This window comes from Alligator mississippiensis, chromosome 7 (assembly GCF_030867095.1).
Source record: "Alligator mississippiensis isolate rAllMis1 chromosome 7, rAllMis1, whole genome shotgun sequence".
In the NCBI taxonomy this organism is placed as follows: domain Eukaryota; kingdom Metazoa; phylum Chordata; order Crocodylia; family Alligatoridae; genus Alligator; species Alligator mississippiensis.
Window position 1 is genome coordinate 84,067,733 of NC_081830.1, and position 24,222 is coordinate 84,091,954.

The following is a 24,222-nucleotide window of genomic DNA, read 5'->3' on the forward strand; positions in this document are numbered from 1 at the left end:
CCTCCCCTCCCCACTAAAAACCCACTTTAAATGCTTTAGCTGTCTTGGGCATCGCCCAGGTTTATTTCTCCCTTCACACCTTGAACCAGTTTGTGGCAGCTGCGTTTGCCGCCTTCAAGAGCAACACGTTTTTCCCCGGCTCCTGTATCCCCCGCCCCGCCGGCCCGAGCACCTCCAGGAGACACCCCCCGGCACGGCCCGGGCAAGGCATGCCGGGAGCTTGCTCCGAGGGCATGCTGGGACTTGTAGGCTTCCCCGCGCCGCTGGGCTTTGTAGTCTCCAGGCGGAAGGGTGCTCATTGGATGTCTGGGATGACACGTTCGGATCCGGACTCCTGGTTGGCTGAGGGCTCAGGTGGCTTCTCGGGAGGTGGGGGGGGGGGGGTCCAGAGGTTGCCTAGGAGACGGGGCGGGGGCAGCGGTGGTGGGTGAGCGCGCGGGGCCGGGGGCATGAGGGGATTTGTAGGGGGCAACGTTTTGTAGGGGGGCGGGGGAGAGGGCAGGGGTGTGGGAGGATGTGTAGGGGCACTCTGTGTGTGTGTGTGTGTGTGGGGGGGGGGGGAGGATGTGTAGGGGCACTGTGTGTGTGTGAGAAGGGTGTGTAGGGGCACTGCAGGGGCATGTGTAGGGGGTGCTGTGTGTGTGTGTGTGTGTGTGTGTGTGTGTGTGTGTGTGTGTGGGAGGATGTGCAGGGGCACCGTGTGTGTGTGTGTGTGTGTGTGTGTGTGTGTGTGTGTGTGGGGAGGATGTGGAGGGGCACCGTGTGTGTGTGTGTGTGTGTGTGTGTGTGTGTGTGTGTGTGGGGAGGATGTGGAGGGGCACTGTGTGTGTGTGTGTGTGTGTGTGTGTGTGTGTGTGTGTGTGTGAGAAGGGTGTGTAGGGGCACTGCAGGGGCATGTGTAGGGGGTGCTGTGTGTGTGTGTGTGTGTGTGTGAGGGGGGAGGATGGGCAGGGGCACCGTGTGTGTGTGTGTGTGTGTGTGTGTGTGTGTGTGTGTGTGTGTGGGGGGGGGGGGGGATGTGGAGGGGCACTGTGTGTGTGTGTGTGTAGGATGTGGGGGGGGAGGGTGTGCAGGGGCATGTGGGGGGGGTGAGGGCACTGGGCGTGGGGGGAGGGGGGGAGCGGGGTTGCTCAGGCGGGGGCGGGGGGGCTCTGTGCAAGAAGCCAGTGAGGCAGTCGGTGGGTCCATGCACATGCGTGCGCGGGGGAGGATGCCCGTGGACCGGCACGAGGGGCGCTGCTCCAGCCCTGCGTGCGATTCGGTCGCATTCTGGGGTTTTGCAAATGGTTGCATTCCCCCGATGGTTTCTGCCTCGGTGCTGTCTGCCTTGGCGTGTCCATTTAAGAGCCCATGGCAGGGTTACTTACTTAAGAGGGTGTAATTCAGGTGCGCTTCTCAGATGCTTTCATGTGTCGTTTCTTTGCAGCAATGGGGTTTTCGTGGCAGAGGACTGGCTTGGACTAGTTGTGGCCATGCCTCAAGCTGTAGCGAGGCAACGGTGAGTGGCTTTATGTTGGTACGTTTCTCGGCCTTGTTCGCGTTCCCAAAGCTATCTTCCTGATTCTTTCCTGACTTGTTTTGTAGAGATTAATTGGAGATGTAAGCACTTGGGCGCTGTGTTGAAAATGTTGGGAGACAGAGTGCAGTCAGATGCAAAAGGAGACCTTTATAATGACCCCACGTTTCCAGCCAGTGATTCCTCCCTCTTTTTTAACTATTCCACCCCGCTTGCACAGTTCAGAGGGGAGATCTCCTGGCTGAGACCGCAGGTGAGTTTTGTCATGTGATAACAAGTGTTTTGGTAATATTTAACTTCTTATTAATGACTGAGTAGCTTGCTTGGTGCTCAGTTGCTGTTTCTATGTCTATTACAGTCAAATCCATATACTTCTCAGTGTTAAGTTCCTTATCTCCCAGTGAAGATGAGGGTTTGTGAAATATGCAGGAGTACCTACGGCCTCAGCCAACAGAAGCTGAGGACAGCTAATGTTCTCCAGATGTTGGCTGTAGCTTTGATTGTAAAGGGCGCCACTTTTGCTATCAGTCATACAGGTGCCCTGATGAGCTTCACTGGAGTGAAAAAGCTGTGCTATTTTTCGTGGCTACTTGCACATTTCAGTGGACAGCTTGGTTCACACTTGGCTTGTGTTTGGAGTTTTTTTCCACAAATGCAAGGCCCTAGAAATGTTTCAAAAATTAAAGGAGTAATAATTGAAAAGAAGGTACATTTCTGTGGTACATTCAGTAGAACAGTGGAGTATTTATGGTACTGAAAAAATTAAGATACAAAGGTGGATTGCAGATAGTCTAAGCAGATTGCTCTTCTCAGAGTGCTTTTCCTCCTAAACACACCTTTGATGATAAATGTTCTAGAGGCTGAAACTCAGTTCACGGAATAGGGATGACATGAGCATCAGCAGTGTAAGTTTCACTACTCATTTAGAAAGAAAAAAAATAGAGTTCTTTCTCTGATCAATCTCAAGTTTGGTATCCACATAAAGAAAATCTGAGATGAGTATATTTTCTATTTTACTATAAATAATTGCTTAAAAAAAAAAAAAAAAAAAAGATTTTCCAGTGTCCGTTGTGTAGCTCAGCCCACCAGAATTAGCATAACAGCAGCTCAAGAGTTGATTTTTTTGTTCTTTATAATATTGACAAGGAACTGAAGAAAAACCATATTTCCTTTTCTTACTTTAGTCACATGAAGTGGCTGGGCAGAGTATTATAAATGTCTAGAAAAAGCTCATGTTTACACTGGACAGTTTTCAGTAATTGTTCGTCCTGCCCTGCTAATAATGTCCCTTAATCCTAACTTCAAGTGTTGACCCATGTAGCTAGCACTGTATGGGTTAATTCTCATTTTGCTCATTCGCGCTCTGGCTGCGTTGATGCGGTAGATAGCAGTAATATCAATTTTGTTGATGGCATCTGTCTACAAAAATCCAGATGGAGAGTGGACTTGTTTTACAAAAGCCACTTTTGAGTAACCATCACACAGTAACAGGGTCAGTCACTGCTAGACTAGGCTGCATTTAAACAGGAGATGCAGAGGTAAAACACCATTTATTATGTGTCTCCTGAGCCCTCCAGACCCCCGAAACACATACTTTTTTTCTTTGCCTTATATTAGCATGCAGAATTTAATAAGTATTCTTCTTCTTTATTATTATATTTTTTGATTTATTTTTTTTTTTAGGAAATTTGTTCTGTTCCTCGATTATTTTCAGACAATCCACAGGAGGTTCAAGTAAAGCAAGGGGTTTTGGGAGACTGTTGGTTCCTATGTGCCTGTGCTGCTTTGCAGAAGAGTAAATACTTGCTCTCTAAGGTATGGCAAAGCTTCCTGTCATTTTTTGTGTCCTAGAAATTCTCCCTCTTGCCTCTTAACACTCTCTCTCTTTCTTTTAACCTTTAGCCTCTTTCAGCTCAGGAAAATCTTTGACGATCATAGTTTGATGCTATTTTACCATTTGATACTCAGATGTATAATTTCTTTTATCCTGTTATGCAGAATGGTGGGCATTGGCTGTGTTTTAAGTGGAGGTTTGCTTTAAAATAAATGTAGCTATTTATCTTGGTTTTCTGCTAGTGTTTTCTTTGGTTTCTTTTCTTCTTTTTTTCCAGGTAATCCCCCCTGGTCAACCCAGTTGGACAGATGAGAAATACAGAGGCTGTTTCACTTGTCGGATCTGGCAGTTTGGACACTGGATGGAAGTAACTGTTGATGATCGCCTGCCTTGCCTTGGGGGTAAACTCTGCTTCTCCCAATGTCAAACAGAAGATGTGTTTTGGCTTCCGCTATTGGAAAAGGTCTATGCCAAGTATGTGAACTTTATCACTGGAGGTGATTTTAAATTGTTGCAATGACTAGTACTTACATCTTACATATATATGCTTATGGCACTTTTTCCACTTGTTTGATTTCATACTCCCTTTCTGGACTCCCAGAGTCCTCTTAGTTTTTTGCTGGGGCTGATGATGGAAACAGGGAAGTAATAGGTAGCAGTGTATTTCTTTCTCCATAACCACTGTAGTACCATTTAGCTGGTTTTGGTAATGGATTTTTGCTTATTGTTCAATACAGAATGAGAATTTCCAGATTTTTTCTCATGTTGGAGTCTGTAGTGGTTCAATATCCTGTCCTAGATCCTTTAAGTACCATTCCATCCATACACAAGTTGAGGTCTTGCTGAAATAATTAATGAAAACAATAGCTATAATGAGCTGGCTGCTTGCCGACTGGAACAATGCTTAGCTAACAAATCTCATAGTTGTGTAGGATGGGAATCAAAAAGTTTTCACTGATACATTATTTGAGAACAATAAGATAGACATTGGAGGTCAGATCTTCAGCTGGTGTAAATTTGTGGAGCTCTATTGAGAGTTATTTGTAGTGGTTGAGGCTTTATGGTGTTTGGCCTAAATATTTCTTTCTTGGCATAGTGCTGTCTAGCACATTGCTTTTCTCTTATTTACCAGTCCTGCCAAAAAATGATGAGCCAATAGATATAATACTAATTCGTGTTATTTTAAATACGACAGTGTGGCCATTGTTTGTTTAAAACATGCATCAAGGTCTCGTCTTAGTCATTTTGCAGCTTAGACAAAGCAAAATATCTGAATAAGGTTGACATCAATTGTCCTACTGCTCTTGCAAGAGGCTTTCTTTAGATACTAGTAGAGGGGAGAGAAGGACCTTTTGGATAAGGCTTACTCTGGATATGTTGAAGTTAGTGACTAAGCTCCGCTGGCATATTAAACTTTACCTGGAAACCCACAGCAAGGAGAAACATTATTTGTTTGCCTGGTTTTTTGAGGTTGTTGGGTTTTTTGTTTTTTGTTTTGTTTTTTTTACAGAGCTTTTATGATCCTGGCTTAATGCTTTGTTCTGTTTTTAGTCACTGCAAATAATAAAGACTGATTCTTTATCCTTAAAATAGAACATCTGGGAGAAAAGCTAGTACTGTTGCAAGGAGTACACGATGAATATGTTAGAGGAAGTCAGAATTTTTTTTTTAACCTTGCCAGCGCTATTTTTTTTTTATCTTGAAAGGTAATGAAGTTCCTCAGATGATGAGGTGCTAATGACAGGTATGGGCAGTTTCCTTAAAGAAAGTAATGCATTATAGTTTGCTTCCTGTCATGTAATAGTGTCCAATAAGCGATAAATACTTTGCAGATACAGTGAGACCTTTATATTCCATGCTAACATCATGCTCATGATAGGGAAATAGTTGCAATTCAAACAAATAATATGTTTTCTTTATTTAGGAGTAAACTTTGAAATATGTGCCTTTTTTATTTCTCTGTGTATGTGTGTGTTTTTTTTTATAGAGTTCATGGGTCTTATGAGCAGTTGTGGGCAGGGCAGGTGGCAGATGCTTTAGTTGATTTGACTGGAGGTCTAGCTGAGAGATGGACCCTGAAAGATCCTGGAAGAAAAATGGAAAAAGAAAGGACTGGTACAGTTTTGGAGAAGACTGTGTTTAGGAGACTGATGAACCTGAAGGAACAATGTGTAATAAGTTGCTCAGTCCTCAGCTCCAGGCAAGGTAATAGAAGACTTCCAGATATTCTTAAATACTGCAGAACCACATAAACCGTCTGCTTTACTAACATTCATAGCATAAAACGTCCCACAATCTGACGGTTTGATAATTTTGCTACGCTAATAGCTTTTGGATTCAAATTCTAGTACAGATGCCTCATGGTGTAATTGTGTTAAACACAAGAGAAAAGAAGCTGTAAGAATGCTGTTCAGGCAGAGGATGTAGGAGTAGGGAAACCAGTTTGTGTACAAAGACTGGCAAGAAAGTGTTGTGCCTCTTGTAAAAAAAAAAAAAAGAAAAAAGATGATGATAAAATGCTTCACCATCACTGATCCACAGATGCTCAAAGCCAGCTACCAAAGGCATACTATTTCTGGGTATACTGGTACTTAACATTGTTTTTCAATCTTCTCCCATAGGTTCTTGAATCAGAGGCAAGTAACTACATGCAATGTTGACAGTGTGGTTTACATGTTGATCCGTTGTATCCACAGGCAAAATGGAGGACCTAGTTGTAACTTTCTTAACTATAAGAAGGAACAGAGACTTTACTTCACCTTCCCTTGGCAAAGAGTACTGGCTAGTTTTCTACTTATTGGTGGCGCATCTCTTTTTCTGTACAGGTACTAGTGAGCTGGGAGAATTTCATGCCTTTATTGTCATAGATATGCTGAACCTCTCCAAAGTCGCAGGCAAGGATATCATTCTGCTCCGTATACAAAACCCTTGGGGGAGGCGCTGCTGGAAAGGGCCATGGCGGGAAGGGTGAGTGATTTGGTTTTCTTTATAATATTCTCTTCATAAATTATTTTAACAAGGGTAGCTGTGTCTGCTGTGTGTGAGCACCAAGGGTGTGCATGTATATTACAAAGGTGAGTATACCCAAGATGCTGAAATGGAAGGGTGTATTCCAGTACTGTAGTCTTATTTCATATATAATCTTCTTTGGAGTTCAGTATTATGTATAACTCCTGGACTCTAGGGGGTTTCATTTTTTGATCTGTTGGCTCTGGTAATGCCTATCACCAGAAGTGTGAAACTCAGGAGGGTTGGTGGGCTGGATCTGGACCATGGGGCTTCTCATGACTGGACAGCTCACCTTTGGATCTGGCCTATGGTGCTTCTTACCATATCTGCCAGAGCTGCTGTGTCGTCATGGCCAACATGCAAAGGGTTAACACTGCTGTCCTGCCACTGATTTCATGCTGAGCAGTGGTCAAGCACCAGAAATTCTGTTATAAGCCCCCTGAATGCTGACCATGCCAGCACAGCAGCTCTGGGAGCCACAGTGAGAATCCCTGAGGCTGGATCTGGAAGTGAGTCATTTGGCCAGAGAAAAACCCCATGGCTCTGTGACCTGGGCCAGGTCACAACTGGCCCATGGAGACCATATGTTTGATACCCCTAAGCTATTCTGCTGGGAACTGTTTGCTGCTGCTCAGGGAATTAGTTAATTTATCTTTTGCTTGCCACTGGAATTTTTGGGTTTTTTTATTTTGATCCATTATTTGATTAACTTGAGAGGCATTAGTGGGTTCCTGGTAGTCACCCAGCTCTTCCAACCTCATCTTGGCAAAGTGCTTATAATTGTGAAATGTGGTTAAGGTTGTGCTTCTGTGGACGAAAATGTAATTCCAGTGTAGCAATTGGGAAGATATATTTAGTGTTTCTAATCATGCTGTTGCTATAGGCAATAAGAGCAGAAGCTGAAACCAACACTGAATGAAAAGGTGATGAAGGGGCTTAGAGTTAAAAGGAAATATAGGGATATATTGGACAGGTAAGCAGCCTGTTGTAGCATGCTGTCCGTAAGGGAAAAAGGCTGTCTGCATTTAGTTATTAATCTTATTTAAGATTAAGTGTTAGGCACTCTGCAAAATAGTAGAGGAATGCAGCCCATACTTTATTAAACAATTGCACAGCTTTAATGCTGTGTCTTATAAGTTGCAGAACACCACCTTGGTGCCAGTGAAACCAAAGGAAGCAGAAGGTGCCCAGCACTTAGTCAGACCCTAAATAGTAAATTTTAACTCAGATCTTCATTTAACAATGATTTGGCAGCCAACATACTGATGGTCCACCCTACTGATGTATAGAAATAGTGTGTGGTGGTGGAAAGGGGCTCACTAAGTAGAATCAAACATCCTAAACAAATGCATTTAATTTTATTTGAACCATTTATTTTTGTACTTGGAGTCATGGTTTTCCCCTTCCTTCCACCATGCACAAACATTAAACAAAGTCAGGGTTTTGGCACAAGCACTTTTTGCACTGTCTCTATGGTAAGTGAACTAGCTGTTTTATTTAAGTGCATACTGGGCAATCCCATCTAACTCTGGTTTTGTTTTTTTTTATAGTTTTTCCTGCACAGAGAATGCCAGTTTATATTTTTGGTTTTTAATCCTTTGTGATTAGCAGTGCATCCAGATGAAGTAACGAGCACATGTGCGTGACAGTAAAATGAAGAAACACCTTTCTGTGGTGTTTTCTTGCTGTACAGCTGTGTTTTACTGAAGATTTTTGTAGAGCTGTATTGGAGTTGTGAGCAAACAGCCTAGACTTTGACTTTTGTGTGTTTGTTTGCAGTGGTCAAGGATGGAGCCAGCTGGATCCAGTAGTTGCTTCAGAACTGCTGTCGCAGATTCAGGAAGGAGAGTTCTGGGTTGAGGAGGAGGAGTTTTTCAAGGAATTTGATGAGATTACCACAGGGTTTCCAATCACAGAAGAGGGACAGCTTCAAAGCCTTTATACAGGTATGCAGGCATACAGGCATTCCCTTTAAAAATAAAATGAGTTTAATGGGGAGTCTGACTGGAATTGAAAGAGTCTTAATCCAATTGTTTAGAACTAGACCATCATGTTTCCAAATCCTTCCCAGTTTGTCCTGAATTCTTTCATTAGAAAGTTCTGGGAGAGGTTTGAATATGCAGTTGGTAACCCCTTGTGTACTAATTAAGCTTAACTTGTTCACTTTTCTCCTTGTCTACATTTCTCTGATTTACTGATGGAAAAGTACCTCTTCCTATTCACTGGTAGCATATTTACTTGAATCTAAGATGAGTTGTCCCCCCACCACAAACAGCATGTGGGGGGGAAAAAGGCCCTCATCTTAGATTCATATACAAAGTGGGGTTGGAGTAGGCAGTTGCTGCAGCTGTGTCTCTGGCCCTGAGCCTGGGTTGAGGCCAGAGTCAGACCCACAGCAGCTGCCTGGTCCTCTACGCTGTTTGCCCTCTGCAGCTTATGCTCCTCCTCTGTCTCCTTCCCCCCACCTTACTGTCATGATGCAGTTCAGCTTTGGCTTGGGCTGGATTCCCTCCCAGGCATGGAGGATGTGGAAACTCTGTCTGCTGCCTGGCTAATCAACAGTACCAATGCTGCTGCTTGGCGAAGCAGCTGCATTGATGCTGCTGCCTGGCCTGGCAGGTGCTGTGTTTCTATGTGCTGTGCTCTGGGGAGAAATGGAGTCTAGGCAATGTCTGACAGCAAGGGCAGGGGGAGAAGAAGCAGAGACTATGGAGCTTAAAGGGTAGAGTCTGTGGGGAGCTGAGGCTGGGGGGTGCAGGTGGCAAGGGGGGCAGGAACCAACAGGGGGAAGAAGTGGGGAGGGGGCAGAGGACAAAGGGGCTGCTTGACTTCTCCCCCAAACCACTGCTTTCCCTGAATTTAAGGCAATCCTTGAATACTTAGATTCTTCACCTGGAAATTCTCATGACACATTTATAAATCATCCAGATACAAAATCTAAATACTGGGTGGTTATCTTAAATTTAGGGTCATCTTAGATTTTAATAAATATGGTAATTTTAGAATGGATGACTGAAGAGTTGATGCTTCATGCAGGGACTTTGCTTTTCCAAGTTTGTGGAGTTTACTAAAGAATTGTGTTCCTAAATCATAGGATCATAGGAAAGTACAGCTGGAAGGGACCTGCTGAGGTCATCTTGTCCAGGGTTCTACTTAAGGCAAGATCAGTCCTCGCTAGGTCATCCCAGTCAAGTTTCTAGCTCATATGACAGCATTATTCCATAGTGTGTGGACAACAAGACATTGGGGACTGAGAGTTTGAGTCCAGTCTGCAGTTGGGAAACATGAGAGAGAAATATATAAGGGGTCAAGTTAGGTCTGTATGAGAAGAGCGTGATAGTTGAGGGCTTGAGGAAAGATGTTGCTGATGCCAAGCTGAAAGTTTGTGCCTTCCCTGTCATAGGTAGAAGCTGGTTTTGAGTTGTCATCTGGGTTGCACCATGGAACAAAAGCCTGACAGCTCATGCTCTAAAACAGTGGTTCTTAAATGTTTTAGATTCATTTTTTAGACTCAAGGTACTCCTCAGAAAATTCCCTGTCATGCATATTTCACTTATTTTTTTTGACTATGGAAAAATAATAGAGCACTTTTTGTGTTGCAGATCACTCAGGTGTGCAAGCGTGACTCACAAGACAAACTCAGTTTTTAAATAGGAGTCTATAGTATTCCAAACATAATCTGTGTGGGCTTCTAACAGTGCTAACGTTGTGGACCTTAAGGCACCACAGGGTGCTGTGACACTGGTTGAGAATCAGTGCTCCAAAATAACCGCAGTAGAAGTAGTTGGTCATCAAAAAATATCACAGCAGTGAATGTTTTAAATTCTGAGTCATATCTGTATGTGTCCTCATGGGATGTGTGGGATGGGATCAAAGGTGTTTCTTGGTGATAGAATGAATTAATTTTGTTGAACTACTGAGAGGTTGCTGTTGCAGAATTAGTTTCCATTGTGGCCTCAATTACAAGAAGCCCTAGATACACTGTATCCTGGGAAAGATTGAAAAATGATCCTTCTGGCAATATGATTTCATTTATTAGGAATTAGAATTTTGTGTATCTAGAGTCAGTTTGCATCCTTTCGGCTTCCTGACTCTGCAGAACAGTTTCATTCAGAGGCGGGAAGGCTTTTAGGTATGCTTCATGCAGACACTTCTTGGCAGGATGAATTTTAAATTGTATATTTTTATTTCACATTGTAGCATGTTCCCGGGCCCAGAGGTGGCCGTGACCCCCAGATGGCCACACGGCTCCTGTTCTACTTAGGCTCTAGGGTACCTTTGCTTTTCCCTCGTGTGATATGCCTTTGTTGGAGTTATCCTGCGCATGTTCTAGGTTGGCTCTCCTGGCCAGTCTGTGCCTCCAGGGCACCTGTTGCCTTATGGGTTATTTGTGGGCTCTGCCCCTTTACTCTCGCTGGGCCCTCCAGCCCAGGCCCACTGGATTGGACCTGGTGTCTGGGTTTTAGCCTTTGTGTCACCTACTTTGGCTTTGGGCCCTGGGCCCTGGTGTCTTCCTCTCTTGAGCGCTGGGCCCCCTGGCCCTGTCTCCACCCTGCTCAGGTGCTACTGAGACTCCTTCATCTCTGATAGTCCCAACCCAGTCTGCCAGTTTAAACTATCACAAAGGCATAAGCCCTCTGGCTATAACACAAGCTCCATACTGGGTCTGAATATAAAACATTACTTCCCTGTCTATACCACAGATTCCAGGCTACCCTACCCTGAGTCCTGTTCCCCTGCAAGCCAGCAGTATCCTACTTGCAGGGTAGCCTGGGTGTCAGCCAGTAACTACTCTGCAGCCTTCCTGCTTATGGAAAAATCACCCCTGCAATTTGCCTCACCCCTATAGAGAAACAGCTCTGCTCCCTCTTTAGGTTTTTTTTTCCTTCTCTGTTTTGGCCAAGTATCTGTCAACATGGTTGCTTAGGCAACTGAGCCTGGTCACCAAGGGAGCTAAGCTGTAGGAAGTCCTCTGCCCCTGGTTCTTTATTTACACACCTGGAAGGATGGGCCTAGGGCAATATCACTCCACTAGGCGAGTGCTGATGTTTTCAAACTGAGTGGTCTGTGTCCAATAGCACCTGTTCCTGACTGGGTCCAGGTGATGAGGTCAGCAGGGGTTATTTTTAAGGGTCCTTTCCTCCTGGAAGGCAGGCAGACATTTTGGGACACTGAAACAAGCAATTGACCTCCAGAGCTCTATCAGTCTCTGGATGAACATGTGAGTAACTTACCTGCAAAATTTAGCTAGGAATTTAGAATCAAGTGCATTAGTTGCGTGTCCAAATGCAGCCAGCCTAGGTTGTTTTGCTCAAGGGTAATTTTCTTTCTATAGTCTGTAGTTTTGTATTCCTTCCTCACTCTATCCCTCTTCAATCAGTAAATCTATCTGTTCTAGCATGCCTTGCAGTGTGTGCTTAAGAGGGAGGGGACCAGCCTTGGTAGCTCACCTTACTAAGCTGGCTAAGGTGGGCCTGGCTTTTTACACTCTTCCTGTACAGGAGGCAGCTTGTGGATGCTTCAGGCTAAAGGAAGCACCTCAGAATCTCACAGTGGGTTATGCACCCTCCAGGTCTACAGGGTTTGTGTACCCCGGAAAGGCACAGGGCCCTAACAAAAACCAGACCCTGGGTGGTGGCAGCGGTTACCCCAGGCTTGCTGATGTGCTCCAGGAAGGGGTCGGCCAGATGTAGGCACCCCAGGGTGGCACTTGAAGCTTGGTTTTTGGTTGGGCGCAGTGAGGCAAGTGGTTCAGCACAGGAGTGCCCTCTATTGGCCTGCCACACTGCTCAGTTGCTTTTTTCCTCTGCAGTTTACAGGTCCTAGGCTTATATGCTCCCTAAGCCCTGCCTTTTTCATATCCAGAAGAGTAGGTGCTTCCGTTAAATAGCATAGTTTATTGCAATTTCGACAAATGTATGTTCACTAATGTCTAAACTTAACATTAGCCTATGTTTGTAGAAAAGGTCACCTTTATTTTAGGTCATTTAATGGCTCTCATTGTGGCAGTATCTGCCTTGTCTCCTGACCCCCTGGCCTGTTGAAAACCAGAAATACCTTTATTTTTCCTCTGTCTCCTCTCTCATACAGATTTTTCCTGTCTTTGGTGCTGCTTGGAAGGAAAGAAGGGAGAAAGAAAATTGTAGTCTGTATAGGAGTTTTAAGCTTTCTTTAGGCTATCATTACTTTCTGTGTCTGGACTCCTGATGTCCTTTTGTGAGGCTAGTTTTGTTGGAGATCAGTGTGACAATCCCTTTCGCATAGAATTCAGTTTTATGGCCACAAAAATACCCTACATTATGACCTCTAAAAATAAAGTCCTTTGCAGTCCCATTACCTGTTGGACTTGGGTGTTGCGTTTGTTGAGATCTTGGTCATGGAGGGTAGCTCTCAAAAGGAGCTGCAGCACTGCTACAGCATTGTTTCCAGTTGGGTGATTCTTTTAGTCCAAACTTTTGTTGCTCAGATATTTGTTTCCAGTGCTTGATTTTCTCTACCTTTTTCCTTTGCTAGAGAAAGTGCTCAGTCATACACAGAATCTCTTCGGATCATGGGTGAAAGGCCAGTCTGCAGGTGGTTGCCGTAACAACAGCAGCTTTCCTTCCAACCCCAAATTCTGGCTGAAAGTGTGTGAGCAGAGTGAAGTGTGCATTGCTCTTCTGCAGAAACACAGGAAGTACAGTGCTGACTGGGCTGGACGAGTTCGCACTCTGACCCACGTAGCAAAGGACAGTCCATCTTTGGCAGAAGGCATCCAAGGGAAGAATTACCAGGCTGTGGGACTGCATGTGTGGAAGGTAACTTGAACATAACTTTGCAAACTTCTGGTTGAGGCCAAGAAAAAAAAATTCTGAAAAATAGGAACATTGGATTAAATAATTCATGTCCTACAGCAATGCCAAGTCAATCATAAATTTAGAGAAGGCCTTATTTTATCGAGCTACTGCAGGATTATTGCTTACAGCATATTTACCAGTGCTTTGTTCAATTTTGTTTTTAAAAGTACTAAACAATGAAGCTTCTGCTACTTCTCTGCAGAGACTGTTTTGTAGGGTATTTGAACCAATTGGTGCTCGAACTATTAGGAAGTTTTTCCCTAGATTTTTTTTTCCTTTCTTAATTTCAACTCTTTAGAGTTCAAGCTCATTAAAATAGTCTAGGAAATTCCTACCCTCTCTGATGCTCACACCTCTCAAATCCTGTAGTTACTCACATACCACACACGTTGTTTCCCTGAAAATAAGCCATTCAGAATTGGGGGTGCATGTCTTAAGTGAGTGTCCATTTCTGATGAATGTTAAAGTGTCATTGATGTCAGTCTTGCCTCAATTTAAGTAATCAATTAGTCTCGGATGGTTATCACCTTCTCCGTAAGGTTTTCCTTTTTTCTCTCTCTTTTTTTTTTTTTTTTAAGGTAGCCGTTGCTCTTCAGCTGGCTGGCTGAAGACTGCCAGGACCCTTCTTGATGCAATATTCTGCACACCCACACTCTTGCCTGCCACAACTTGCTGATAAGGGAGAAAAGAAGAAATGTCTGGGCGTGTAGCTTCTTGCACAAATTGGTCCTTATGTCCGCCTTAGTATAGTGAAGGCTCCACCAACCCCTATACCCTCTTCTGTTCAACCCGGTGTTAACTTATAGTCCGTATAATCTGCCAGAGTCTATCAGAGTCCTTCCTATGCCTCTGACTCAAATAAGCCACCACCAACTTCGTCCTGGTTAGCCTCCACCAGGGCCTTAGAAAATCAACTGACTTGTGTTTAAACAGCCTCCTGGCTTGTGTGCAGATAGTTACTCTTCACTATCGCTCCATGTCTAGGAGAGTTCTTCCCCTGTTCCCAGGTGGAGAAAACAAATTTAACTTATTCTGTCCTTCTATTCGTATCTTTATGGTACCTCCTTCTCAGTCCTTCTAGTCAGGTCTTTACAGTTCCTTCTTCTCAGTCCTTTTCACTGGGCTGCCCTGCTGAGTTTTCAGGTTACCTGAAAGCTGCTTTGTTTTGGCTTCTTCCCTCTCAGCTCTCTCACTAGAGCTGACTCCCTGAAGAGCCTTCCTTGCAGCCTCCTGGATGCTCTCAGCCATTCCTGCTCTCACTCTATTGGATTCAGGAACTTCCGGTTCTGGTTGTTCCCCCTTTGTCTGCTCCGAGTCTCTCTTTATAGCGGAGCTCACGTTCCTTTCTCCTCCCCTCTGGAAACACCAGGAGAAGAAGGATCCCTGTGTGGCTCTGTGTTGCTTTGGTGACGGGACAGCTGCTTGCAAGCACCCTTCCAACCCTGGTGTTTTACCCTCTGCCACCGGTGTCTCTCCTCTTCCCTTACAATGAGGAACCTGATTTCTGTGCTGGAATGGAGGCAGGGGAACCCTTGAGTGGTGGCAGAGGACCGGGCTCAGCAGTGGCTTGGCCAGGGCTGAATCTTCTAGCTGCATGGAGCGGGGGTAAAGTCCTGTTGTTAGCATCTTCCCACAGCTGCAAGGCCCAGAGCTACAGGTTTAACTCATTGCCAAACTGGTAGTAGCTGTGGGCCCTGCAGCAGGAGGAGTGGGAGTGATGCTGATAACAGGATTTGGCCCTGGTCCGTGTGGCCAGAAGCTTCAGTCCTGGCTGAGCCAGTGCTGCGATAGAGAAGATTGGAAAAATCTTTTTTGTTCATTTTGCCTTTCCAAAGCAAGGCATGACAGGCACATAAATACAATATGTTTTGTATGCTGCTTTTAATTCTTCCTTAGCCACTACCTTTTGTATACATGTTACTATTTTAATTCCGCTTACATTTTTTCATAACTCCAGTTTGTTTTTTCACCTTGATCACCTTTTGTTATTTTTTCCCTGGGCTTTTTCCAGTTTGTCAAATACTCTGTGATCCTGTGTGTGCGTATAACACTGCACAACATTGCTAGAAAGCTTATTTCAGAAGAGCATAGTGGCAACTGTAAATAACTAGTCATTTATATATGCAGTGTTGCACATCTGTGTTTTGCATACTCAACACCTACATCTGGTCTTCAAAACTTCACATATGCTTTATGCATGCACTTGATTACTGATCAGTGTCCCTTGGCTCATAAATATAAATATTTGCCTTTGAGTTTCATTTGCACTATGTAAACACCTTATAACAGCTTATTTCTTCTGGCTTAACAGCTGCTGTAAACATGAACAAAATTAGCAGTGCGTGAAGGATTTTTTTTATGGTTGCCAAACTCTTAACTCAAAATACAAACAAAATGTTTGTCTTCAAATCTACTTTCATTCCCCAGATCACAGATTTCAGTGATTCATTGTTATACTGAAAATGCTTCAAGAGAGTTGCAGTGTTACTTCTCAACAGAGTCATGGCAGGCAGCTTTTCAATTCACTTTCCTTGAAAGACAACAAATTAATTTTTTTTTTGATAATAGTTGCTTAGTTTGCATAAGGAACGGAGTGGTCACGTGGTGTTGAACTTCAGGCTACCAGAGATCTGATGAGATTTTCAAAAGTAGCTACAGTATACAATATATAAGTAGGTTCAGTTCCAATCAATTTTGTCAGTAGTCCCTTCAAAATGAGGTATTTAGACATCATGTCCTAGTTATGTTGGCTTCTGGGTGGATCTAATCTGAATGAAAACAATAGTATATTAATTTTTGTGTTTCCTTTGCATCTTATGATTCTGCCCCAAGTGCCTTCAGGCATGCTGGGCAGGGGGGAGGAAAGGGGGTCTGCATAAATCTGGTTTGAGGTGAACTGTTGCTTTTTGAAATGGCATAATATGCTCTGTGGCCTGTTTCATTGGTTGGTGCAATGGCAAAGTGATGGACCATTTTCTTTATCTGTTCCTGCTCTCTGTCTGGCATTAACATCTACAGAGAACAGCAGAAAAGATTATAGCTCCCAATTAAATTCTGTATAGCATCCGTTGAGGAGCACAGAAACAGGGAAACTCATTGTATTGTCCCACCCCCAACATGCTCATCTTCACAAGAGCTATCCAGAGGCTGACTGTCAGAGATGAGTTCGGAAATAACCATTATGTTCTAGACAGTAATGCACAAGCTTGTATTGCGGTGGATTTGGGATTTGACAGAATATTAGACCATCTTTGAACTTTTCATTAATTTTCCTACAATGTTCTTTTCTAGGTGGAGAAGAGACGGTTTAATCTGCCAAAGACCCTCTCTACTCCTCCTGTTGTAGGGACTGTGTGCCATTCCTATGACAGAGAAGTGTATGTGCGCTGTGATCTTTCCCCTGGTTATTACCTTGTTGTCCCCAGCACCTTTTTGAAGAATGCAGAGGGGCACTTTCTGCTTCGTGTGTTCTCAACAGGGAGAATCTCTCTCAGGTACGTTAAAAAAAGAAGTGAAAAACCCATAAATTCTTTGACAATGCCAATGCAATTTCTACAGAGCTTTATACTATTGCAAGAAGCTTTCAGTGGCCAGAGTGGGGAGTGAGATGAAGTACATAAAATGCAATTGTTAAGTCTTTTTTTTTTGTTCAGGTGAATAGTGTATCTATCTCCATGGGCCATTTGGATGAGGTAGTAGTCTGCTAAAGTCCTCCTTAAAGTATCTCGCTAAGTTTGCATGGTTTTCTGAGTTTCTTCTTGACCCAAGAGAAGAGCTTAGTGTCTGGAGAAAGTGTGCATTTCTCAGATGAACCGCGTAGTTCTCTGCAGCACGTATATCATAGGGAATGTACTTTATCACATGCTTTGGTATGCTTAATATGACAATTTTACTGCTACACAATAAGTCTAGGCATCTTTGAGTTTTAGATTTTGCTTAGTTCTACAGTGTACATGCTTTATCCAGGGTAGATATCTTCTGAAACTTTATTGGCTATGGAGAAGGACTCTGCAAGTTGCATGGTTTTTGTTTTCCCTTTTTGACTTTTCCTCCCTGCCCCAATTATAAATTTGAAAATTGAATGCAAAAACTTAAGTTCACTGAATGTTAAGGTAAAGAAATTAAGTGCACTGAAGTTATGAAAGTTATAAGTGAAGTTTCCTGACAAAACTCATCATGTTGTATTTTTATTGGTGTTTTCTTATATGTTTATTCAATATACTGTGCTTATGCTTTTTACATTTATATCATGCAGTGTAACTAAATCAGTAGTGCTGTAGGAACCTTCATTTTTTACTTTTGCCTTTTTGTTTTCTTACCCGTAACATTCCAAAAATGTGTAGGTTTTGTGTTTTAATTATATTTATATTTGGCAATAATTGCCTGTTAATGGACTTTTTTCCCAACTGACAACAGTTGACCTTTTTTGACATTTTGTTCTGAATGGTAGCTTGTTTTTGACAGCTGGGCACTGGGGATAGTGAACTACAGTCAAGGAAACCTTTCATCATTTGTACATCAGTTTCCCTTTCTGTCTTACATTTGACAGTGAGATAAAACCACCACCCATTGATGCTGCCCTCTGTGAAGAGCTCCCACCAGGTGAATGGGAGACAGTGCAGCTGCAGGGATGCTGGAAAAACGGTCACAGTGCTGGAGGTAGCAGGAACTTCCCCTCCTTCCATACCAATCCCTGCTTTCCCCTCTCCATCTCTGCAGGAATAGGAGAGAGTTGCGTGAAAGTCACCCTTCGCCAGCACTGTCAAGATAGCAAGTGTCATCCAATAGGGTTTCATATTTTTCAGGTATGATTTATCTGTGTTGAACTGACTGCTTCAGTTACCAGAGTAGATTAAATCCATCACTTAATCTGAGTACCTAATGCCTCAAGGAATGGAAGTACATTTTAGAAGTCAAAATTAAGCCAAATCATATTATAGATCTAAATTATATTAATACATAGTATAATCAAGTGTTATGACATAATGGTACATGACCGGATGCAGCAGTGATCAGATCTTTGGTTCCATGTCCTAATTTTAGAAGCCCACCATAGCTGTTGGAATTAAAACATTTGAGGGTTTTGTTTAACACAAGCACAATGCCTGCTTACCACTGAATTACATTATTAAAGGGGAGACTTTCTAAATTTGTGGAGTTTGTTGTTTTTACAAAAATGCAAACATTTCATAATGTCTTGGTGACTCAGTGCCCATCGTACTTTACTTGGGTACAGGCTCTTTCCCTGATTCCAAATACTGTAGTATTTTACCTCTCAGTTGACAAGTAACCTTGAGACAACGGTAGTCCTACATGGAAGAAGGTGTGTGTTAGGCTGGGTAAAGTATGTGGGGAAAATAACTCTTTTCTTAAAGCTGTTATCTGAAACTTTAAAAATGATATACAGGGTTTTATTTTTCTCATTTTTGTAGATACCTAACAGTAACTGGAAACCACATGCTGCTTTTTTTCTGCAATTGGAGCCACTGGTTAGCTGTGTACCTCATTGCTATTCACAAGAAGTGAGCCAACTGTGCAGACTTTCTGCAGGGAATTATGTAATTGTACCCTCAACATACTTGCCTAATACAGAGGGGAATTTCACAGTTATCATAGCAACCAAAATAGACAGGTAAAAATAAGCGGGCTTGTGTTTGGACCTAAGATACTGTTAAATACACTTATTATAAAGCATAGACTGCAGTACGCAATCACTGTTATCATACTATACTTTTTTGTGTTAGAACATTGTTATTTTCCAAAGTCATTTCCACTGATTTATGAAGGAGTGCATGCCTGTGCTTTGACTCTGGAAAAGTCGTTGTCTAAGGCTGAAGGATTTGCATATCTTCCTCTTACCCACTGCTGAAGAACAGAGATTCCTAGGGCTCGGGAGGCTGGAATTGGAATAGCAGGGAGTGTTACCCATACTCCTATATTAAGACCTAAACTGAGATTTTATTGCTTACATCACTAAACAGATTACTGTTCAGAAAAGGAAGCAGGCGGTAAGTCTTAGTCAGGAAAACCTTATATTAGTAGCCCTTAATGCTTGGTTAAGTATTCCTTAAAGAATTTGACCCCAGGATTCCCCTGATGGGTAGCAATCTCTAGCAGAGCATAGCCCAGAACTCCCCTGTTTTCTGGAAATATGACAAAAATTAGATTGATTTTTTTTTTGCAAGTACTACTAGTGCTCTGTACTGAATCAATTATTTTGCTTCTTTTTAAACAGAAAACGCATTCAGAGCCAAGAGACACTTGGACATGTTTTGCAAGAAGTAAGTGGCATTTTAAATTATTCAGTAACAGTAAGGGAGAGTGAGTCACATGGAGATGCATCAGTGATCGAACCGTATACACAGTTGCTAATTTGCTGAGTCAGGGAATGAGAGATGGGAACTGAAGAGTTCTGATGCTGTTTTGAGGCTAGTGGTATGATCTTCAGCAACTCCATCTTTTTTCAACCTGCAAACTAGCAGTTATAGTATAACTCTCCGCTCTCTTGCTGCCCTGTGAACAAAGAATTATCTCCTTACTGATCTATGAAGTTACTATTCCCTCCTTCAGATCCTTCCTTACTACTCACCGCTTCTCTAATGCTCATAAGAAATTAACCAAGTATATGTGTGTACAACATAAGAAGTGCCATATTGGGTCAGACCAGTGGTCCATTCAGCTTGCTGTCCTGTTTCCAACATTGGCAGGAAGGTATGCTTTAGAGCAGAGGTGGCCAGCCTGCCCACAGGTGGCATAGGCAGTCTCTGTGTAGCATGTGGCAGATCAGGGAGGGGGCAGTCAGCACAGTGGTAGATGGGGTAGGAAGCAGAAAACAGAGCAGTTTATAAGATAGGATGCACAGGGCAGGGAGCAGAAAACAGAGGAGCAGATTGAGCAAGGAACAGAAAGCAGAGCAGCAGATCTGGCAGAGGAAAGGAATTGGGTGACCCTTAGGAGGACATGGGGCTGAATTTGTGGCATGTCTGCCAAAAGAGTTGATTTAGAGAGAAAGTAGCGAACTAGGTATATTTAGAGTAATCTATAACGTATTCATTAGCCTCCTGGCATCCACCATCATTGGTTTCAAGATGCCAACACCTGCTTTTAATACCTATTAATAGATCTCTCATCCATGAATTTGACTAGTCCCTTTTTGAATCTGGCTATGCTACCTGTCCTTACCACCTCCTGTGGTAATGAGCTCCACAAGTTAACAACATGCTAAGTAAAAAGTACTTTCTCCTGTTAGTTTTAAACCAGTCTCCTGCTGATGACAGTGGATACCCTTTATTCCTAGTATTTTGGGACTTGGTAAATAACAGTTCCCTATTCACTTTGTTTTCACCTTTCATGATTTTTATAGACCTCTTTTATATCCCTCCCTTAGCCTTCTCCTTTCCAAACTAAAGAGCCCTCGCCTTTTAGTGGCAACTGCTCTATGCCCCTGATCATTTTGTTTGCCCTTCTCAGTACCTTTTGCCATTCTGCTCCATCCTGTTTAAGATGCAGAGACCAGAACTGCATGCAGTATTAAAGATGTGGGTGCACCATAGATTTGTATAGTGGCATGATGATATTTTGTGTGTTGTTTTTAATTCTGTTCTTAGTGATGCCCAACATTTTGGGGAGGTGTGGGGGGAAGGATCATCACAGCACACACAGCTGCCATTTTTAGAGAACTGTCTACAGTTACTCCAGGCTCTGTTTTCCAAGTCATACATGACAGCTAGTTCAGAACCTAGCATTGTGTATGTAGTTGAGATTATTTTTCCCCGTGCTCATTACCTTGCACTTGGCAGATGACCTTCAAATTGTTGACATTTTTTTGCCCACTCACTTAGCTTGGTTTGATCTTTCTGTGCTCCTCTCTGTCAGCTTGGGATTTGACTACCTGGCATAATTTAGTATTATCTGCAAACTTGGAGATTTGAGTGTTTCAGGTCATTGAAGAAAATGTTGAACCAAACATCTGAAGTTGTTGAACAAAACAAAAGTTTAAGTATACATACATCTCATTGCGATTCTCCTCTTTCTCTGTGTTATAGCCTCTACCCACCCAAATGGGCCGTGGTGTAGATTGCACTCTCGGTGCTACTGCAAAATTTAGAAATTTTGTTCTGCCTAAGATCAGATTCCTAGTATTAAAAATAAACATGCAGGAATAGAGGGGGGAAAGGAATGAGGTGCAGATGACTGGGATGTACAGTTCAGAAGGTCTGTGTTTTTATTTATAGAACATATATTACATTTCCTGATTTCTTTTTCCTCTTCCCCACTAGTTTTACATGTGCATATATGGTTTCACAGGGCTGGGTATGAGCACGGAGTTTCTGACACTGATAACATTTTTATTTTGGTGGTAAAAAATTTTAAATGGTATTTTAATAATAATTTGTTCAAAAAATTCTGACTTTCCTATTAGATCAAAGTGTGTTCATGATAATAGTGTTTGCTCATTATGCAAGAAAAATGCAAACTAGATAAAGACTCAATGATGGAAAGAGGCCAGGTGGAAAAAACTAAAGTTAGCTTACTAAATTTTATGTCCCAGGTTGGGTTGACCAGTCACTACACTTTGTCCTCAAAACCACACAAACAACTAAGTGTGGACTTTGCATATTTCTTAGAAATTGGAGAGGAAAAAAATATATCTGTACCCATTCAAATGTTGCTCACTGTTTTAGTATCTAGGATCTGTAATACCTGATTATACATAACATAATTTCTACTAATTTTTTTAATTTTACACTTTTCTTTACTGGTGGTTTTTGACTCCCCAGGGCACACATTGGTAGGCTGTTGTTATTGAGGAAGGCCTGTTCTTAAAAGGTCAAATAACACTTTACACTTGGACCATACTAAACCTATGGACTGTTAAGTGGTGTTAAAGTTAGAACATGCTTGAACACTTTTATGTTAAGGATTAATACTGTTTCTTGTCTGCAAAATTTTGACTTAGCACTAGAGGGCTGGTGAGCAGGGGTATAGCTAGACAGGAGGACAACTGGGCTCTATCCCTGCTTGAATTGGGGGGAGGGCAGTGGTGCATCCTGGGGTGCGGGAGGACTGCAAATTACTGGTTTTATCTCTATAGATCAGGCTGAAGTTGCCATAATACAAGGTAGGTAACATGGCCTACAGTTCACCTTCGCCTGAAGTGGCATAATTTTGAGATGTTCAGGGAGCATTAAGTGCGTGTTAATGAGCTTTGTCATGTGGATGCTCATTACTCTAGCTCAGTATGTTCAAAGTGTGATATGTAACTTCATCATTATATTGTTCTCTAACGGCAGTAAAACTTAAGCCTGCTCTGCTTTTTTAGTGGTAGGGGGAATTCACAACCAAGTGTCTCCCACTGGGAATAACCTGATTCGGCCCCCTGAGAATTTCCATTTGGAGATGACAGCCACCGTCACCTTGTTGGTTACAGCTGTCACTGTGGGGTCCAAAAATTGATGATCTCTGGGTTTTGCAAACTGTACCCTGACTAAGGTTATAAATAAAGAATAGGACCTTGAAGCAATTTAGGTGTTTGCAGAGAAAGCAGTGCAGGGCACTGAACTTCTTTTATGGTGGGCTTCTTTTAGTCTGCCTTAACTAGAAGGTGGACTTTTGATTTCTGAAAGTATTAGAGCCGAGGTGAAGATTGGTGTATTTTATTTTCTAAGACCTCTTGTCCTGTCTAAGGTCAAATTAATGAAGTGATGGGATTTGTTTTCTTTGAGATTAACAGCATATGGATTTAATAAGAAGCGAGTGTGTAATGCTTCTTGGTCTTACTATCCAAATCATCCTTTTCTCTGTTTAGCTTAAGGCTATCCTTCAATCTGTTTTTCCCTGTTGCTAATGACGTGTTTAAAATGACAAGTTTTAATCCATGAAGTGGCTTCTATTCCCCTATTTTTGTAGGTCTCCTTTACAGCTGTGATGAAAAAGTAACGTGACATCCTTGTGCTGATGTGACAAATGGTGGAAAGTCTAGAACTGTTTGACCTCTGGTTGGCTTCAGTTTGAAACGAAGTACTTGGGAAGGACTTTGGAGTCCACAGTTTTCCCATCACGTGTCAACCCTGTGCTGACTTGTCTGTAAGGATACCTCCTTTACTGTATGTATCATGATGAGCATTCGTTCCCTCTGTATATTTTACAACCAGCATCATACAACTGGACCTTGTATTGTACCTCGGCTCTTCACTAATACGGATGAAGACTGCACATTTGAACTCAAGCTGCAATTTTAAAACAATCAAAAGAAGAAAAAGAAAATATTTATGCATATCTAAAGAAAGAATATTGGATGAAAAATATCAAAGTTTACAGAACAACCTCAGGAGACCAAGGGAGGAGAACAACTGGAATCCTTTTTTCAGGAAGAAGACTGTAGGAGCCAACAAATTACACTGGAGTAGGAAAAGACCTGATCTATATCTTACACTGCCAGTTTATTTCTGAGCACTTTATCATGGTTCCTGCTACTACAAATATTTCTTTAAGTCACAATCAATGAAGCTTGGAAGGAGTTTTTGGTTTGTTTTTTGTGTGTGCATCGTGTGAATACCTGGGAGGAAAAGGATGAAAGACTTTTGCTAAGATTTTTTTGTTCCAAAATTCTTTACGTTGTACTTTGTAGCCAGTATCGAGACTATTGTGTTCAGAGGGACCTCCCCTCTCTGTAGAAAAACATGTTGTTTAACAAACTTTTCTTAATTCCTATTAAAAATATTTCCTATTCAAGTTGGATTTTATTTAAACATTGTATTTTCTTTAATAAAAGTTGGGTAATATTAAAGAGTTAAAAAATGCCCTTTATTTAAAAAAAGGAAATAACTAGTGATATTTAACTTTTATGCATTTTGTTATGGCAGGCTTTTGTAGTATTCTGAGGAGTTCCACCATTTCTAGAAAGTCTAGAGATGGACAGTCTGTTTCTTCTTCCTCTTAGGTTGTTGTTACATAATCATCATTATATCTTAGCTTTTATGCTACACTTCAACTTCCTGTATCTTTGCAGTTGTTTGTATTGAACT

The 24,222-nt window shown here is 42.4% G+C and overlaps 1 protein-coding gene across 3 annotated transcripts; it reads left to right on the top strand.

The window, feature by feature from the left end:
* Window positions 1–1,163: 1,163 nt before the first annotated feature.
* CAPN10 (calpain 10) lies at window positions 1,164–23,929 on the top strand. Of its 3 annotated transcripts, XM_014600818.3 has the most exons (14): window positions 1,164–1,498; window positions 1,585–1,769; window positions 3,200–3,331; window positions 3,628–3,824; window positions 5,338–5,555; window positions 6,176–6,317; window positions 8,139–8,305; window positions 12,873–13,156; window positions 16,487–16,689; window positions 17,745–17,797; window positions 17,915–18,000; window positions 18,628–18,827; window positions 19,431–19,476; window positions 23,105–23,929. In XM_014600818.3, the coding sequence occupies exons 2-14, from the start codon at window positions 1,626–1,628 to the stop codon at window positions 23,132–23,134; spliced, it is 1,902 nt and encodes a 633-aa protein (XP_014456304.1). In that variant the 5' UTR covers window positions 1,164–1,498; window positions 1,585–1,625; the 3' UTR covers window positions 23,135–23,929. The 3 variants fall into 3 exon arrangements, with proteins under 3 accessions (XP_014456304.1, XP_006260846.1, XP_014456305.1); XM_006260784.4 differs by having other exon boundaries at window positions 17,745–18,000; XM_014600819.3 differs by lacking the exons at window positions 17,745–17,797; window positions 19,431–19,476; window positions 23,105–23,929 and having other exon boundaries at window positions 18,628–18,715.
* The last annotated feature ends 293 nt before the right edge of the window (window positions 23,930–24,222 follow it).